The 18,918-nt window shown below is 44.8% G+C and overlaps 1 protein-coding gene across 3 annotated transcripts in view; it reads right to left on the bottom strand.

The window, feature by feature from the left end:
• Nucleotides 1–18,918, bottom strand: part of cetp (cholesteryl ester transfer protein, plasma) — a 191,392-nt gene that overhangs the window by 13,961 nt on the left and 158,513 nt on the right. For 2 of the 3 annotated variants that reach the window (XR_012101877.1, XM_073069833.1), the window contains exons 6-11: nucleotides 13,280–13,349; nucleotides 10,383–10,443; nucleotides 6,663–6,754; nucleotides 5,085–5,261; nucleotides 3,153–3,203; nucleotides 366–533 (exon numbers count right to left, since the gene is read on the bottom strand). Coding sequence is in view for 2 of the 3 variants with exons in the window: in XM_073069833.1 (XP_072925934.1) it covers nucleotides 366–533; nucleotides 3,153–3,203; nucleotides 5,085–5,261; nucleotides 6,663–6,754; nucleotides 10,383–10,443; nucleotides 13,280–13,349 (619 nt within the window). In the remaining variant the exon portion in view is untranslated. The remainder of the gene's footprint in view (nucleotides 1–365; nucleotides 534–3,152; nucleotides 3,204–5,084; nucleotides 5,262–6,662; nucleotides 6,755–10,382; nucleotides 10,444–13,279; nucleotides 13,350–18,918) is intronic. The other variant, XM_073069834.1, reaches the window with a different exon arrangement.

Below are 18,918 nucleotides of genomic sequence, written 5' to 3'. Positions count from 1 at the left end.
TGAAACATATTGCTTAGTTCTTATGGTATATACTGTTATAATTCTAGTTTCCAAAACTTTTTGCCCATTTTTATTTACTGAGATGCCGTGCAGAATAGGCCCTCTGGCCCTTTGAGTCACGCTGTCCAGCAATCCCCTAATTTAACCCCAGCCTAATCACAGGACAATTTACAACGACCAATTAACCTACCAACTGGTAATGGCTTTGGACTGTGAGAGGAAACTCACGCAGTCACAGCGAGAACCTACAAAGTCCCATTTGTCTAAACTACTGGTTCAGCTACACTTTCCTGTGATGTTCCACATCTTCCTGGCTGACTATCTACTCTAACAACTGGCCGTGGGACATCACAGAGGGAACTCACCATTTCCATATACAGTGCCGTGTGGGATTCTTTACCGTCAGGCAGAACGTCGAACTCGACAGACAGAGACCCCTCCAAAATGGTGCCTATACGTCTGAAAAGAACGCTGGGGGGCCTGAGAGGCGTGAGTTTGAGCATCAGTTCATTCATTGGAACAGCAGGAAATATCTGTAAAACAGCCCAGAATCAGGCCATTCAACCCATCACATACATGGCAGCCACTTTACCCATCTACACAATTACTGCTGTCTATGTTAGGAATGTATTTTCTATGGTGTGCCTCTCTGTCAAACTGCTTCTTAAATGCATCTGATTTCACCACCTCCTCTGGCAGCACATTCCAGGTAACAACCACACTTGTTCATGTTACTGTTGAGATCCTGTTGAAGAGACCTCTCACTCACCTTAAGACTACGCTCTTGTTTTAGTGCCATCTTTCCCCTGTATTAAATTTGATTATCTATCCTCCCTATGCCTTCCATAATCGTATTTACTTCTATCAGGTCACCCCTCAGCCCCCCCTGTTTCAGGGAAACAATCCCAGACTGTCTAACCTCGCCCCATAACTAAAGCCCTCTGACCCATGCAACATGCTGGTGTACTGCATCTGTACTTTCATCCACAGTGGGCTCACCACAATAGTCCAACTGTCCATCATAAAGTTGCTACATACATAATGCCCCAATTTTTATATTTTATGCCATGACCTACGGAGACAAGCTTGCCATATGCCTTTGTCACTGGCCTGTCAATCTGTGCTGTCACTTTCAGGAACTGTGGACTTGGACCCCTAGGTCTCTCTATTCAACAACATTCTTGTGGCTAGAATTTACAGCAGGGGTTCCCAACCTGGGGCCCCCAGTTATCGGTAGGAGTCCATGGCATGAAAAAGATAGGAAATTCCTTATTTACAGCACTGTTTGACTTTTCAAATTGTATCACACGTTGGTATTAAATTCCACCTGTAATGGATCCTCTCAACTTTCCACTTGACATGTATCCCTATATAAACACTACAGATTCTCTAGACGCCAGAAATTGATGTAGCAACGTTCGCTGAACTTGGCAATTAGCCGGCAGCCATTTTGTCATCGGTCAAGGTGACATCCTCAGTGAACAGTTGTTGGATTTGCTCTCTGGGAGTGCTTGTGTTTATATAGCAACCCCCCCCCCCCATTCGCTTGCCTCAATCCTGATTTGTTATCCCTTCAAAGGACTTTTGAATTCTATTGGCTCATGCTTCTTTGGCTCTTAGGGGTTCGTAGCTGACATCTGTTTCAATATGTTTGTTTACAGAGTTATCAGAAGAGAACCCATGCTGCCAAATATTCTCGTGCCTGCCTCATGTTTGGCTGCTCCAGAACCTCTGCGGTGTCCCAGTTAAAGTGGACTTATTAGTCTTCATGTACCAAGATCATGTCTCCGTACCGCCAGTTTGTGTTCCCCTCGATGCTGGAGATCTTGAGTAATGCATAGAAACTGCTGGAGGAATTCGGCAAGTCCGTCAGCATGTAAGGAGGGGATTAAACAGTTGATATTATGAACTGAGACACTTCGTTGGGACTAGAAATGAAAGGTGCAGAAGCCAGAAAAAGGTGGTGGAGGGAGGAGTGTCTGCTGCAACCTTAGACGACCTTCCTCACTATCCCTCAACTTCGGCTATTTTTGTATCATCCACAAACTTCCTAATCATCTCTCCTACATTTATGTCAAAATCATTAATATATATTTCAAACCACAGGTCCCAGGACAGATCATGCAGTAGGTACACTACTGGTCACAGACTCCCAATTTGAATAGCATTCTTCCACCATGACTGTTTCATCACCAAGCCAATTTTGGATTAAATTAACCAGCTCACCTTGGGTAATGCAGGAACATTTTGACAATGGAGGTGACAGTGATAGTTGAATAAACTAATCTGAAGAGATTCCAAAAATCTGCACACATAAACATGCACAGCTATTGACACATGATCAAAAGCTTGGGGATAAATGTCTACATTGTTATTAATCTGCTTGAGTGGACTCCTTGTCTATTATAGTACGGCCTGGTTCCCATTCTCATCATTATAACAGGATCAGGATTGAGTTGAGATCCTGACTACCAATTCTCTATGCAGATGGTGAGGTGATAGGGGAGACACAAGAGACTGCAGATATTGGGATCTTGCACAAAGAACAAACTGCTGGAAGAACTCAACAGATCAGTCAGGATCTGTGGAAGCAAAAGGAGAGCGACTTTTTATTGAGACCCTACTTCAGGACTGGTGAGATGACTGTTGTCCCTGAAGACCTCAAATGCATTGTACGAATGTCCTTATCAAAATCCAACTCAAGCCCATTAACAAGTGAAGGGAAAAGGGACTTCCAGGCGGAAAAGGTATCGTCTTTAACTGACATTTCAATGACAAGCTCTGCCATCTTCATCAGGAATGATGCCTGGGCATGTCTAGTCCAGTGGTACTTATACCCCCGTTGTCAATCCCTCCTGATTGGTTAATTCTCATCCAATCAGGTTTCCACTCTTTCACCTTGTTTACAATTGAATTCCAGTTCTTACTTAGAGCAACACCTTTATCTTTGTTAAAATTCTTTTCCTCTAGTTTTATCCTAGAACACTGCATTCGCAATGGCTATAGGATTGACTCTGGCTGTGCCGATGGCTTTTCGGACCACCTAGTGAAGGAAGCCATTGAGATAAAGCCCGAATCCACAACTCACCTACACACTCCTGAATGCTCCTTGCAATGAGGCGGCATCATTACTACACAACCAAAAGACATACCTGCTGTAAAATATTCGGCTCATTTTCAAATTCTCCATCTTCAAATACTTTCTGTAAGAGCAAGTAAAACACTTTATTTGACCTCCTGCCTTAGTCATGATAGCATGATGTTGTAGTGCCAATTTCACCAGCTCAAGAGATCCCTATCCCCACACCCACAAATTTTCACCCAGGTCATCACACAGTGCAACATACAAAATGCTGGAGGAATTCAGCAGGCCAGGAGCATCTATGGAGGCATAAGGAAAGTCAAAGTTTTGGGTCAAGGCCCTTCATTGGGACTGGATAGGAGATAGTCAGTGTAAAGAGGTGAGGGGTTGGGGTGTAGCAACAGCTGGTGAGTGCTAACTGTATTCAGGTGAGAGGGGGTGTTAGGCAGGTGAGGGAGAGGGAAAGTGGGAATGATGTAAGATGATGTGAGGTGACAAAAGACTGATGGGATGGAATCTGATAGGGGGACAGTGGACCATGGAATAATGGGAAGAGGGTGAGCAGGGTATCAGAAATTGGAGGGAGGAATGTGTGGATGATGGGCAGATCGAGAAGGTGGGGTAGGAAAGAGATGGTGTGATGGCATAGGTGGGATAAGGGAAAAGAGGGGTCAGAAGGGAGTGGTTACAGGAAGTTAGAGAAATCGATGTTCATCCCATCAGGTTGGAGACTACAAAGACGGAAGATTTGCTGCTGTTCCTCCCATCTGCATTTAGCCTCAACGTGGCAGTGGAGGAGGCCATGAACAGAAACGTCAGTGTGGGAATGGGAAATGGAACTAAAATGGCTGACCACTGTGAGATGCTGGCTGTTCCAGCAGATGGAATAAAGGTACTCAATGAAGCAGTCCCCCAATCTGTGATGGGTCTCGACAAGGCTGAGGAGACCGCACTGGGAGCACCAGATGCAGTGAGTGCACACATTGGCTTCATGTTGAAAGGTGGTGTAATATTTGATCATGAAAATCTCCATAGTGAAGCCCTCACCCTGAGTTTTCAGGCTAGGAGCACGGACTTATTTGCAACATGCGCCCTCCACTGTGTACTCCCACCATATGGCTACTATTGTTTAGCCTTCTGTCACACACTGAGTGTATCCTTCATTCAACAGGTAACGGAAGGTTGGAATTCTCTAACCCACTAAAAGCTCTTGATGCTGCAGAATTTGAACAATTGCAATGAAAGTTGTGCATTTTTAGGCAAGGATACTTCAGAATTCTGGAACCAAAGTGAGGGGATTTAAGACCCAGAGCAATTATGATCCACGTGAACGTTGGGACAGGCTGGCAGAGTGGGTGGGGAAAAGTTCCATTCCAGTGTTCTGATCGTTCAGGAACACTGAAACATACAGTGAAATGCATCGTTTGCATTAACAGCCAGCACGACCTGGGCATAATGTTGCACTTCCTGGCACCAACTGTCGAGATTCAAGATCCAGCACGCGAACGTTAGGGAGAACAAAATGACCCAAAGCAGCATAAAAAAAGACAACAAGCATAAAAGTGTGGCTGTATATACTCAGGTTCAGCTTTTATACATAGGCCGATTGTATGTACATAAAGTGACGCTAGGTGTGGGAGTATCTGTACATGAGCTGACTCCAACAGAAGATGGTGAGGTGACAGTGCAACTCTTGGCAATAGAAACTCTTCTCGGTTGCAGCAGCACGTTTGAAAACACAACGGGACGGTGACCGTGCCAGTGAAAGTAACAGTGTAAGGTGGCGGCAGGTATAAAGGGTGCTGAGCGGCTGTGCAGAGGAGTGGCTGATGTCGACAAAGTGATGGTGGGGTGGGTTAATAGTTGGGGGTGGTGATCAGCCTGGTGCCTTGAGGGAAATAATTGTTTTTGAGCCTAACGGTCACAGACCACTAGACGACAGACATTCAGTATTTTTGGAGAGGGACCCATTCATTATGTTCTGAATGGGTGTGGAACTTACCAGCAAATCATTGTCCTTGAGTTTCAGAGTCAAGCGGTCCTCATGATATGCTGCAAACAGGAGAGAGTTGATGACTGGTTCCGAAACCCACACATTGAACATTCTGGTCTCCTCCCTTTCAACCGGGATGACACTGGGCTTCTGGAAAACGGAGAGGTTCTTGTAGAACACACTACCCTGTGCAATATAACGAGGGTAACGGTAAGCAGCAGAGTTTGGACAGGGAGCGGTCATAGAGAGTGAAACACTTTGAGATAGCAGGCACAAGCAATTAGCTTCTGCTTTGGGGGTGCCGGTGACTTCAGACATATAGAGGAGTAAATATGGATTCAAACTCTTCTGATCTGCGTTTTATGATGGAACCCATTCCAACTCCGTGAAGCTGCTGACACTTCCCTGTGCACCAATCACAGAACGGTGTGTTAAACTTCTTTAAGGCCTTTGTGAATCAACCAGAAAGGCTGAGATTCCAATAACTGCAGGATCTCATCCCCAATCCCTTATCCAAGCTGTCAGTGGGAGAGTGTCCTGCTTGGATTCCCAAAATTTAACCAACAACCTCAACACTTCAGCTTCAGACATGACAGGGTCTCCGACTAAACCTTGACATGGTTTTCTCAGTGAAAGGATCTCTGCCTAACTTTTGGTGGAGATTATTTCCCCCCAAATGATTTCAATCTAACCCTCCTCTGTATTACATACAACATATAATCCATTAATAATTGCTTCTGGATATCAGAATCAGGTTTATTGTCACCAGCATGCGACATGAAATATGTTAACAGCAGCAGCAGTTCAACGCAATAGATAATCTAGCAGAGAAGAAATAATAATAATAATAAATAAAATAAAAATATAAATAAACAATTAAATCAATTACATATATTGAATAGATTCTTAAAAACATAAAAAACAGAAATACTGTATATTAAAAAAGTGAGGTAGTGTTCACGGGTTCAGTGTCCATTTAGGAATCGGAGGGCAGAGAGGAAGAAGCTGTTCCTGAATCACTGAGTGTGTGCCTTCACGCTTCTGTACCTCCTACCTGATGGTAACAGTGAGAAAAGGGCATGCCCTGGGTGCTGGAGGTCTTTAGTAATGGACGCTGCCTTTCTCAGACACCACTTCCTAAAGGTGTCCTGGGTACTTTGGGTTCCCCTTTCTTAACTAATTTCCGTCATGACCTTGAATGGATCTCATATTCTATATCTCTGGGCTTCCACGACATGTTACTTATTCGCAGAAAAGTTTACAGGAAGTGGTGGACACAGCCCAGTCCATCACTGGCAAAGCCTCCCCCCCCCCCCCCCCCCACCTACAGGGAAAGCAGCATCCAACATCAAATACCTCCACCATCCAGACCGGGCTCTCTCCATTGGGCAGGAGGTACAGGAGCCTTAGGTCCCACACCATCGGATTCAGGCACAGTTATTGCCCTAAACACCTGTTTTCAAGTGCGACCATGAACAAACTTTTGAATAAGACCCTGTGTGAGAAAAAAACAAATCTAGAGCTATGTTTTCACTGCTTTAATTCCATATGGGCAATACACATGCTGCTCACGTAAAATACTTCTACCTTGTGCCGTGATTCAACATATCCTGAGGTAATCACTGGGTCGCCAATTAATTCTGTACTTGTGGAAATCTCTCCATCTTGTATAAATATTCCTGTTTGGAAAGCAAAGTCATTTGTTAAAAAGGCCCAGTGCTGAAAGTGATTTCAGATTAACATGAGAAAACATGCCTGTCTCTTCAGCCTGATCTTCCATTCAATAAGGTTATAGCTTCTCTAACTTAAATCCACACTCCTTCCTGATCCCCATATTTCCTAATTATCTAAACACCTTAGTTAGCAGTCTTAAGCTTCCATATACTCAACAACTAAGGATCAGTTCTCAGGCACGGAGAATCCTGAGGATTCTCATTATCATTTGAATAAAGGCATTTGTGCACAACTCATTCTTAAGGAATTGGCACCTTATTCTGAGATTGCAATTCCTATTCCAAGCTTTTCAGCCAAACTACTCAGCATTTATCTTGTCAGTCACTATCTGAACCTTGGAAGTCTCAATGGGATTACTTTTCATTCTTCTCAATTCCAAAAGTATAGCCCATCCTACTCTGTCTGGTTTCCTAGGATAACCCCCCTCACCCTTGGATCGAATACAGTGACTCTATTCTGCATAGTTCCAAGGCAAATATTCCCTTCCTTAGGTTCTGGAGAGCAAACCGTACACAGTACTCTAGGCATGGAATCACCACAAGTCCAGCAGTATTCCTGTAACAAAATGTCCTTGCCGTCACACTCCTGTCCTTACACAATTAAAAGCCTTTTCAATTGCTTGTTCAACTTGCCCAGTAAGTTTCTGCATCTCATGTACCAGTGTACTCAGATTTCTCTGCACACCAGTGTTTACAAATCGATCAACCTTCCTGTTCTCAGTTCCTTCTACCAAAGCAAATAATTTCATGATCCCACATTATTGTTCGTGTGCCACCTGATGCCCACTCATCTAACCTGGCCATCACCAGTGTAGGCTCTCCATATTATCACCAAAGAATTCCAAGTACATTTATGATCAAAGAATGTATAAATTATGCAGACGAGATGTGTTTGCCTACAGGCAGCCACAAAGCAAGAAATCCAAAAGTCAATAAAAAAAAGTCTAACACCAGATGTGCAGAGAAAGGGGAAAAAAACACAAATCATGCAACCAATAAAAGTGAGCAGCAATCATCCGAACCAAAATGAGTCAATAGACAATAGACAATAGACAATAGACAGTAGGTGCAGGAGTAGGCCATTTGGCCCTTCTAGCCAACACAGCCATTCACTGTGATCATGGCTGATCATACACAATCAGTACCCCGTTCCCGCCCTCTCCCATATCCCTTGACCCCGCTATCTATAAGAGCTCTATCTAACTCTCTCTTGAAAGCATCCAGAGACTTGGCCTCCACTGCCTTCTGGGGCAGAGCATTCCACATATCCACCACTCTCTGGGTGAAAAAGTTTTTCCGCATCTCTGTTCTAAATGGCCTATCCCTTATTCTTAAACTGTGGCCTCCAGTTCTAGACTCACCCATCAGCAGGAACGTGCTTCCTGCCTCCAGCGTGTCCAATCCCTTAATAATCTTATATGTTTCAATCAGATCCCCTCTCATCCTTCTAAATTCCAGTGTATACAATCCCAGTCACTCCAATCTTTCAACATATGACAGTCCCGCCATTCCAGGAATTAACCTTGTGAACCTACGCTGCACTCCCTCAATAGCAAGAATGTCCTTCCTCAAATTTGGAGACCAAAATTGAACACAATACTCCAGGTGTGGTCTCACCAGGGCCCTGTACAGCTGCAGAAGGACCTCTTTACTCCTATACTCAATTCCTCTTGTTATAAAGGCCAGCATGCTATTAGCTTTCTTCACTGCCTGCTGCACCTGCATGCTTGCTTTTATTGACTGATGTACAAGAACACCTAGATCTCGTTGCACTTCCCCTTTTCCTAACTTGACTCCATTCAGATAGTAATCTGCCTTCCTGTTCTTGCCACCAAAGTGGATAGCCTCACATTGATCCACATTAAACTGCATCTGCCATACATTTGCCCACTCACCCAACCTGTCCAAGTCACCCTGCATTCTCATAACATCCTCCTGACATTTCACACTGCCACCCAGCTTTGTGTCATCGTGTCCTTCGATCTGAGCCCCAGCACATCCCAGAATAGGCCCGAGCCTTGGTATCAGTTCAGCATGTTAGTGAGCAAGGAGCACAGCAGCTGGGGGCAGTCTTTATGGCCTCAGTGCCGTGGAGAGAGGAGTGAACATCAGAGGAGACTGACCGAAATCGGCTCTCGCCTCCGGTCCTGATGCCCTGTCTTTCCAGTATATCATTGAATGTCCAAACGGCATAACGTACCTCGTACTGGGACCCGGGCACCACCACAGCGAGAAGCTCCAAGCCCAGAACACGCTGCCCAGCGACTTGCTCACAACTCACTCCAGCAGCCAGCAAACTTGGATATGCAACATTCTGCATCCGATTGCAAATAACCGAGGGCCCAGTACTCAACTCGGTGACACCCCTAATTCTCTAACTTAGAGGTATTTATTCTTGCCGTTTCCTGTCCATTACCTAAGCCAGTTTAAAAATAGATGGCTGGCTAATTCGAAAAATCCAACTTCAGGACCCAAGTTCACTTCAACTTTGACTGGTATTTCTGTGTGTGGTTTCACCAAATAGATATTTGCATTCATATTCTTCCACAATGGAGCAAGTGACGCCTTCATAGCACCCTAGCCTCAAGGTTAGATAAATTTCTACTCAGCTTCTCCATGTAATTGAGCAAATACCAGGGGTGTTTTACTGCACCGGGGTAGCACCGTGACGTAACAGTTGGGTAACTTCATTACAGTGCCAATAAACAGGGCTCAATTCCTGCCACTGCCTGTACATTCACCCCGTGGCCACACAGATTCTTTTCCAGATGCTCCAGTTTCCTCCCACATTAGAAAGACATCAAGCTGGGTAGGTTAACTGAGTGACACAAACTCCTTGGGCAAGAAGGACCTGTTAGCACACTGTATCTCTAAATAAAACATAAAAAGAAATAATACAGACACTTGCCCAAGGGAGTGCTGCATTGTCAGGGGCAGTTTTTCAGGTAGGATGTCAGCCTCCTCAGAATCCATAGAGTTGCCCCCCACCACCCCCCCACCCCGGTGACCTGCTCAGAGGTTCCCCCAACCAACGCTGGCAGAACATACCAGCGCTCTGCTCCTACATGCATTCCTTGCTTGGAGGACGAGTTGCGTGCTCGCCCGACAACAACAACTGGCCTTCAGAGATAATCCTTCGAGCAGTACTGAGTAACATTTCTCTGGTAAAATGAAATAAACATGGTCCACTGTTCTCTGCCCCTTGCTATCCAAAGAACTAATCATCATTCACTCAGGTTTGCACGAGGCCACTACTCCACTCTGCAGTTTGAGACATCTTTAAGAAGATACAATAAGTAGACAATGCTACAACAGTAACTTGGGCCAGAATTAAAGGATAATAATTCAGAATCAGCTTTAATATCACTGGCGTATGTCATGAAATTTGTTAGCAGCAGCAGCACAATGCAATGCATGATAATAGAGAGAAAAGGGATACTAAATTACAGTAAATATATATAAAATATTAACATTTTAAAAGTAGTGCAAAAATGGGAAAAAAGACTCATATACAGACAGTATATCAATTGCACATCATCATTAAAAAGATGTCACAGTTCAAGGTCATTCTTACCAGCTTGTTTCAGAGTGAAGTCGGACAGCAGATTTGCCATCTTATGAATTTCTGCACAGATCTTGAAACAGAGAAACTAATTTTAGAAAGGATAACAATAACTTCCTGATATTAACTGAACTTTTCATGAACTATTCACTCCCTACAGGTCATGAATGCTATTATTGTTTTTGGTTTTATTTTGTATGTGAAAGAAAAGGAGAGTGGAGAAGGTGTGTGAATAACCAAATGAAAAGACGGATGATTAGAGGAGCAAGTTCTTTAGCCAGAAGGTGGAGAATCTGTGAATTTCATAGCCACAGACGGCTGTGAAGGCTCCATCACTGGGTATATTTAAAGCAGATGTTGATAGGTTGATTCATCAGGGCATCAAAGGTTACGAGGAGAAGGCAGGAGAATGGGGTTGAGAGGGATAATGAATTAGCATTGATGGGATGGCAGAGCAGATGTGATGGGCTGAATGGCCTAACTCTGCTCCTATGTCTTATGGTCTTAAGATTTGAGAAACTTAAAATTCTTCAGTGTGAGATGTACGTGCCTTTTCTTTGGGGACTAAACTCCTGAACACAGATGATGCAAAAGATTTCTGTTGCACCTTCTATTAAAATATGTTCCAATTATGAATGTATCTCCAAGTGCTTGACTCTTTTATCAAATTGAAGTTACAAGAACTTATTCTATTCTCCTACTAATGTAACTCTTATTAGCCCGAGCATGACCACGGAACAGGCAAATCACATTAATGGTGAGTCCCATGGCCTGGCTCACAGTGTCTGAAGGTCAAACATCCAAGATGAACACCATCTCAAAAGTGCAGCAAAGCTCAACACATATAGAAGCTGAGAAAATTCTGGAAGCACTCAGCGGGTTGAGCAGCACCCGTGGAGAGGGTGAGGAAGTACCAAAGCTTCAGGCCAAGGACCCTCCATCCATATAGACATTGCTGTTTTCTCATAGTTCTGGTTCTGATGAAGCGCTCTTGATCTGAAATGCTGGATTTGTTTTGTGGTTCCAGCATTTTCCGTTTTTTCTTCAGATTCCCAGCATTGGTAGCTAGTAGCTACAAGTAAAGAAAAGGACCGGTGTGATCAATCCACAAAGAGTACGTACGTCGAGCTGTCCTGACACTCTGTAAGGCGGAATGCAGACCACATGAATATTTAATCTCAACCACACCAAGGGATGGACCAAGACTGGGATTCTCTCCGGTGATCCAGAGAGCAGGCTGTAGAGGAAACAATGTGTCCAGTTGTCCCCAGTGGCAACAAGCAGTAGGCAGGGCATTTCACTACATTGGTCCATTGGTCAATGAGGGTAACTGAGATCCAGGATTTATGTGAATGAAAATGATGCTTTATACTGTAGAAACCGCTCAACACTTTTAAAAGGAAATAATACACACTGATATTAGCAGATTTTCAGGTTCGTCAAAAGATTAGTTACTGTTCAGTGTACCTATGCTGAGCAAGTCCATACAGAATCAGAGTCAGGTTTATTATCACCGGCATGTGTCGTGAAATTTGTCAACTTAACAGCAGCAGTTCAATGCAATAGATAATATAGAAGGAAATAAATAAATAAACAAACAAATAAATTTCCTGTATTTGTATTTTGAATAGATTAAAATCGTGCAAAAGCAGAAATAATTGCATATTTAAAAAGTGAGGTGGTGTTCACGGGTTTAATGTCCATTTAGGAATCGGATGGCAGAGGGGAAGAAGCTGTTCCTGAATCACTGAGTGTGTGCCTTCAGGCTTCTGTACCTCCTACCTGATGGTAACAGTGAGAAAAGAGCATGCCCTGGGTGCTGGAGGTCCTTAATAATGGACGCTGCCTTTCTGAGACACCATTCCTTGAAGATATCCTGGGTACTTTGTAGGCCAGTGCCCAAGATGGAGTTGACTAGATTTACAACCTTCTGCAGCTTCTTTCAGTCCTGTGCAGTAGCCCCTCCATACCAGACAGTGATACACCCTGTCAGAATGCTCTCCATGGTACAATTATAGAAGTTTTTGAGTGTATTTGTTGATGTGCCAAATGAAGTATAGCCACTGTCTTGCTTTCTTTACAACTATATCGATATGTTGGGACCAGGTTAGCCCTCAGAGATCTTGACACCCAGGAACTTGAAACTGCTCACTCTCTCCACTTCTGATTTCTCTGTGAGGATTGGTATGTGTTCCTTTGTCTCACCCTTCCTGAAGTCCACAATCAGCTCTTTCATCTTACTGACATTGAGTGCCAGGTTGTTGCTGTGATACCACTCTACTAGTTGGAATATCTTGCTCCTGTACGCCCTCTGGTCTCCATCTGAGACGAATAGTTTTGTGTGTTTAATTGGGAGTCAGCTTGACGTTACAAGTCAGTATATGCAATCGACCATGAGCATGGAATTGTAGAAAGTAAACATTAGGTGATTCAAGTATGAGGAATACATTGAAGAGCTGCCAATTTCCTTTCCGAAGAACTGGTTTGCAGCGTGACTCCCTTCCCTCCAAGTTGGTGACTAAAGGAGACGGCAACTTGCACTGAGTTTAGTGAGGAATGGTCATTGGAGCAAAGTTAATCTCTCCATCAGACCTAATAGTTCCAAAAGGGAGGATTCCTGGTATCTACAGCAGGGAGCAACTTCCTTCATTATGCTGGATATCTGTATCGAAATGGCTTAGGTAAAGATGTAAAAGAGAACGAATTTCACTCATTTAGCACAGAAGAGTAAAACAGTACCAACCATACACATTTTAACCCGATTATCAGCTCAGCCTTCAGTGATTGTTCCTGGAACCAGCACAAAACTACATAAGGCCAACATTATCCCAAACTTCAACGTGGAAGTTTTGAAGAGAACAGCATTCTGAAAGCTTTATTTATATAAAATTGAAATAAAGTACATTTACCTGTCCCTTAAGAACATGTCTCAAAGTGAAGGAAACAAAATCTGTCAACAGTTGCTCAATCCAGCTGATCCTGTTTGTAGAAAGTGTTATAAGCATAATGAGCAAGTAGTTTAATTGCTGAATTAGCTTCAATTTATGATTTTAAAAAACAGTGCACGGTCATGGATGGCAAAATGGCAAAGTGAGGTCAATTGTGCAAAATAGTAAGAGTAAAACAGGAAATGTTGGAAATTATTTGCAAGTCAGGCAGTATCTGTGGAGAGAGAAATGGGTTTAATATGAATAAAAAACAATTCCTTCAGCTGTGGCTGGCTCTGAAGTATTAACCCTGCCTTTCCTTTCTCCACAGATGCTGCCTGACCTGTTGAGTATTTCAGGCATTTTCTGGCGTTAGTTCACATCACTACGATCTGCTTTATGGTTTGCCTTTAGATTGAAACTCTAATTTTTTTAATTAATTTTTGAGATGTGCATGGCACTTGATTGGTAATGATTTATTTCCCATCTCCACTCCATGCCACAAACTTCAGCCAGCAGTTAGGATAAATACATTGCTGTGGAACTGGAGTTCAAAAGTCACTAATAAACTGCTTCAAAGCAAATCTCAGCTCCTTTATTCTAGGTTTTCCTTTTCTAAATTAAATTAAATCTCACAATACATTGGTGAGATTTGAATAAATTCTCCGGATTTCTGGTCCTATAATGCAAACCTGCACTGCCATTTCCTTCCCTCATCTTTAGAAATAAGAAGTTACGGGCAGTCATGATACATCAAATAGATTCCAATTCAAGATTCAGATTTATTTATCATAGGCACATTGAAATGTATAGTGAAAAGCCTCATTTGCATTAGCAACCAACACACCTAAGCATGTGCTGGGGGCAGCCCACAAGAGTGGCCACCATAACATGCCCACAATCCTTGGTACAAAGCAGAAGACAACAAAACAAAAGACAACTAGTGACAAAACAATGGTAAAACAAGCCCTGTTGCCCCACCCACTTCCATTAACATACACAATGCTCCAACCCCAGGATAAACGGTCTTCAGCTGCCAGTGGGCTCACTACACCGTCCTCTCACTTCCCCAGTGGATTTGCAGCGACTCGCACACTCAGAGCTCTGGCCACCGAGCCTTCACTGCAGACTGTTTTTGGTTGAAGCCCCGCTTGTATCAGAAATTGCTCGGTGACTAGCGTGCAAAAAATCAGCATTGATTTGATTCAGGGGAAATATGACAGGGGTAGTCATGAGCGAGAACTCTGCAGAAATGTGCGTCCTGTCCATGTCCTCCCAACTAGACCCCATCACTCTGTTTAGTAACTCCCACTGTCAACTGTCCACCTCCATCAAATGTCCGTGTCCTGCCAACTAGACCCCATCACTCAGTTTACTAACACCCACTGTCAACTGTCCACCTCCATCAAATGTCCGTGTCCTCCTAATTAGACCCCATCACTGTTTAGTAACTCCCACTGTCAACTGTCCACCTCCATCAAATGTCCATGTCCTCCCGATGAGACCCCATCACTCTGTTTAGTAACTCCCACTGTCAACTGTCCACCTCCATCAAATGTCCATGTCCTCCCAATTAGATACCATCACTCTGTTTAGTAACTCCTACTGTCAACTGTTCACCTCCATCAAATGTCCATGTCCTCCCAACTAGATCCCATCACTCAGTTTAGTAACTCCCACTGTCAACTGTCCACCTCCATCAAATGTCCGTGTCCTCCCAACTAGACCTCATCACTCAGTTTAGTAACTCCCACTGTCAACTGTCCACCTCCATCAAATGTCCGTGTCCTCCCGATGAAACCACATCACTCTGTTTACTGACTCCCACTGTCAACTGTCCACCTCCATCAAATGTCCGTGTCCTCCCAACTAGACCCCATCACTCTGTTTAGTAACTCCCACTGTCAAATGTCCACCTCCATCAAATGCCCGTCTCCTCCCGATGACACCCCATCACTCTGTTTAGTAACTTCCACTGTCAACTGTCCACCTCCATCAAATGTCCGTGACCTCCCAATTAGACCCCATCACTCTGTTTACTAACTCCCACTGTCAACTGTCCACCTCCATCAAATGTCCATGTCTTCCCAACCAGACCCCATCGCTCTGTTTACTAACACCCACTGTCAACTGTCCACCTCCATCAAATGTCCGTGTCCTCCCGATGAGACCCCATCACTCTGTTTAGTAACTCCCACTGTCAACTGTCCACCTCCATCAAATGTCCGTGTCCTCCCAACTAGACTCCATCACTCTGTTTAGTAACTCCCACTGTCAACTGTCCACCTCCAACAAATGTCCGTGTCCTCCCAACTAGACCCCATCACTCTGTTTAGTAACTCCCACTGTCAACTGTCCACCTCCATCAAATGTCCGTGTCCTCCCAACTAGACCCCATCACTCTGTTTAGTAACTCCCACTGACAACTGTCCACCACCATCAAATGTCCGTGTCCTCCCAACTAGACCGCATCACCCTGTTTACTAACTCCCACTGTCAACTGTCCACCTCCATCAAATGTCCGTGTCCTCCCGATGAGACCCCATCACTCTGTTTAGTAACTCCCACTGTCAACTGTCCACCTCCATCAAATGTCCGTGTCCTCCCAACTAGACCCCATCACTCTGTTTAGTAACTCCCACTGTCAACTGTCCACCTCCATCAAATGTCCGTGTCCCCCCAACTAGACCCCATCACTCTGTTTAGTAACTCCCACTGACAACTGTCCACCTCCATCAAATGTCCATGTCCTCCCAATTAGACCCCATCACTCTGTTTAGTAACTCCGACTGTCAACTGTCCACCTCCATCAAATGTCCGTGTCCTCCCGATGAGACCCCATCACTCTGTTTACTAATCCCACTGTCAACTGTCCACCTCCATCAAATGTCAGTGTCCTCCCAACTAGACCCCATCACTCTGTTTAGTAACTCCCACTGTCAACTGTCCACCTCCATCATAGACCCCATCACTCTGTTTACTAACTTCCACTGTCAACTGTCCACCTCCATCAAATGTCTGTGTCCTCCCAACTAGACCCCATCACTCTGTTTAGTAACTCCCACTGTCAACTGTCCACCTCCATCAAATGTCCGTGTCCTCCCGATGAGACCCCATCACTCTGTTTAGTAACTCCCACTGTCAACTGTCCACCTCCATCAAATGTCCGTGTCCTCCCAACTAGACTCCATCACTCTGTTTAGTAACTCCCACTGTCAACTGTCCACCTCCAACAAATGTCCGTGTCCTCCCGATGAGACCCCATCACTCTGTTTAGTAACTCCCACTGTCAACTGTCCACCTCCATCAAATGTCCGTGTCCTCCCGATGAAACCACATCACTCTGTTTACTAACTCCCACTGTCAACTGTCCACCTCCATCAAATGTCCGTGTCCTCCCAACTAGACCCCATCACTCTGTTTAGTAACTCCCACTGTCAAATGTCCACCTCCATCAAATGTCCGTCTCCTCCCGATGACACCCCATCACTCTGTTTAGTAACTTCCACTGTCAACTGTCCACCTCCATCAAATGTCCGTGACCTCCCAATTAGACCCCATCACTCTGTTTACTAACTCCCACTGTCAACTGTCCACCTCCATCAAATGTCCATGTCTTCCCAACCAGACCCCATCACTCTGTTTACTAACTCCCACTGTCAACTGTCCACCTCCATCAAATATCCGTATCCTCCCAACCAGACCCCATCGCTCTGTTTACTAACACCCACTGTCAACTGTCCACCTCCATCAAATGTCCGTGTCCTCCCGATGAGACCCCATCACTCTGTTTAGTAACTCCCACTGTCAACTGTCCACCTCCATCAAATGTCCGTGTCCTCCCAACTAGACTCCATCACTCTGTTTAGTAACTCCCACTGTCAACTGTCCACCTCCAACAAATATCCGTGTCCTCCCAACTAGACCCCATCACTCTGTTTAGTAACTCCCACTGTCAACTGTCCACCTCCATCAAATGTCCGTGTCCTCCCAACTAGACCCCATCACTCTGTTTAGTAACTCCCACTGACAACTGTCCACCACCATCAAATGTCCGTGTCCTCCCAACTAGACCGCATCACCCTGTTTACTAACTCCCACTGTCAACTGTCCACCTCCATCAAATGTCCGTGTCCTCCCGATGAGACCCCATCACTCTGTTTAGTAACTCCCACTGTCAACTGTCCACCTCCATCAAATGTCCGTGTCCTCCCAACTAGACCCCATCACTCTGTTTAGTAACTCCCACTGTCAACTGTCCACCTCCATCAAATGTCCGTGTCCTCCCAACTAGACCCCATCACTCTGTTTAGTAACTCCCACTGACAACTGTCCACCTCCATCAAATGTCCATGTCCTCCCAATTAGACCCCATCACTCTGTTTAGTAACTCCGACTGTCAACTGTCCACCTCCATCAAATGTCCGTGTCCTCCCGATGAGACCCCATCACTCTGTTTACTAATCCCACTGTCAACTGTCCACCTCCATCAAATGTCAGTGTCCTCCCAACTAGACCCCATCACTCTGTTTAGTAACTCCCACTGTCAACTGTCCACCTCCATCAAATGCCCGTGTCCTCCCGATGAGACCCCATCACACTGTTTAGTAACACACACTGTCAACTGCAACCTCCATCAAATGTCCGTGTCCTCTCAACTAAACCCCATCACTCTGTTTAGTAACTCCCACTGTCAACTGTCCACCTCCATCAAATGTCCGTGTCCTCCCAACTAGACCGCATCACTCTGTTTACAAACTCCCACTGTCAACTGTCCACCTCCATCAAATGTCCGTGTCCTCCCAACTAAACCCCATCACTCTGTTTAGTAACTCACACTGTCAACTGTCCACCTCCATCAAATGTCCGTGTCCTCCCGATGAGACCCCATCACTCTGTTTAGTAACTCCCACTGTCAACTGTCCACCTCCATCAAATGTCCGTGTCCTCCCAAGTAGATCCCATCACTCTGTTTAGTAACTCCCACTGTCAACTGTCCTCCTCCATCAAATGTCCGTTTCCTCCCGATTAGACGCCATCACTCTGTTTACTAACTCCCACTGTCAACTGTACCACTCCATCAAATGTCCATGTCTTCCCAACCAGACCCCATCACTCTGTTTACTAACTCCCACAGTCAACTGTCCACCTCCATCAAATGTCCGTGTCCTCCCAACCAGAACACATCGCTCTGTTTAGTAACTCCCACTGTCAACTGTCCACCTCCATCAAATGTCCGTGTCCTCCCAACTAGACCCCATCACTCTGTTTACTAACTCGCACTGTCAACTGTCCACCTCCATCAAATGTCCATGTCTTCCCAACCAGACCCCATCACTCTGTTTACTAACTCCCACTGTCAACTGTCCACCTCCATCAAATATCCGTATCCTCCCAACCAGACCCCATCGCTCTGTTTACTAACACCCACTGTCAACTGTCCACCTCCATCAAATGTCCGTGTCCACCCGATGAGACCCCATCACTCTGTTTAGTAACTCCAACTGTCAACTGTCCACCTCCATCAAATGTCCATGTCCTCACAACTAGATCCCATCACACTGTTTAGTAACTCACACTGTCAACTGCAACCTCCATCAAATGTCCGTGTCCTCTCAACT

This window comes from Hemitrygon akajei, chromosome 17, assembly GCF_048418815.1.
Source record: "Hemitrygon akajei chromosome 17, sHemAka1.3, whole genome shotgun sequence".
NCBI lineage: Eukaryota > Metazoa > Chordata > Chondrichthyes > Myliobatiformes > Dasyatidae > Hemitrygon > Hemitrygon akajei.
Note: the sequence above shows the minus strand (reverse complement) of the source record. Positions and strands in the feature narration are given on the sequence as shown.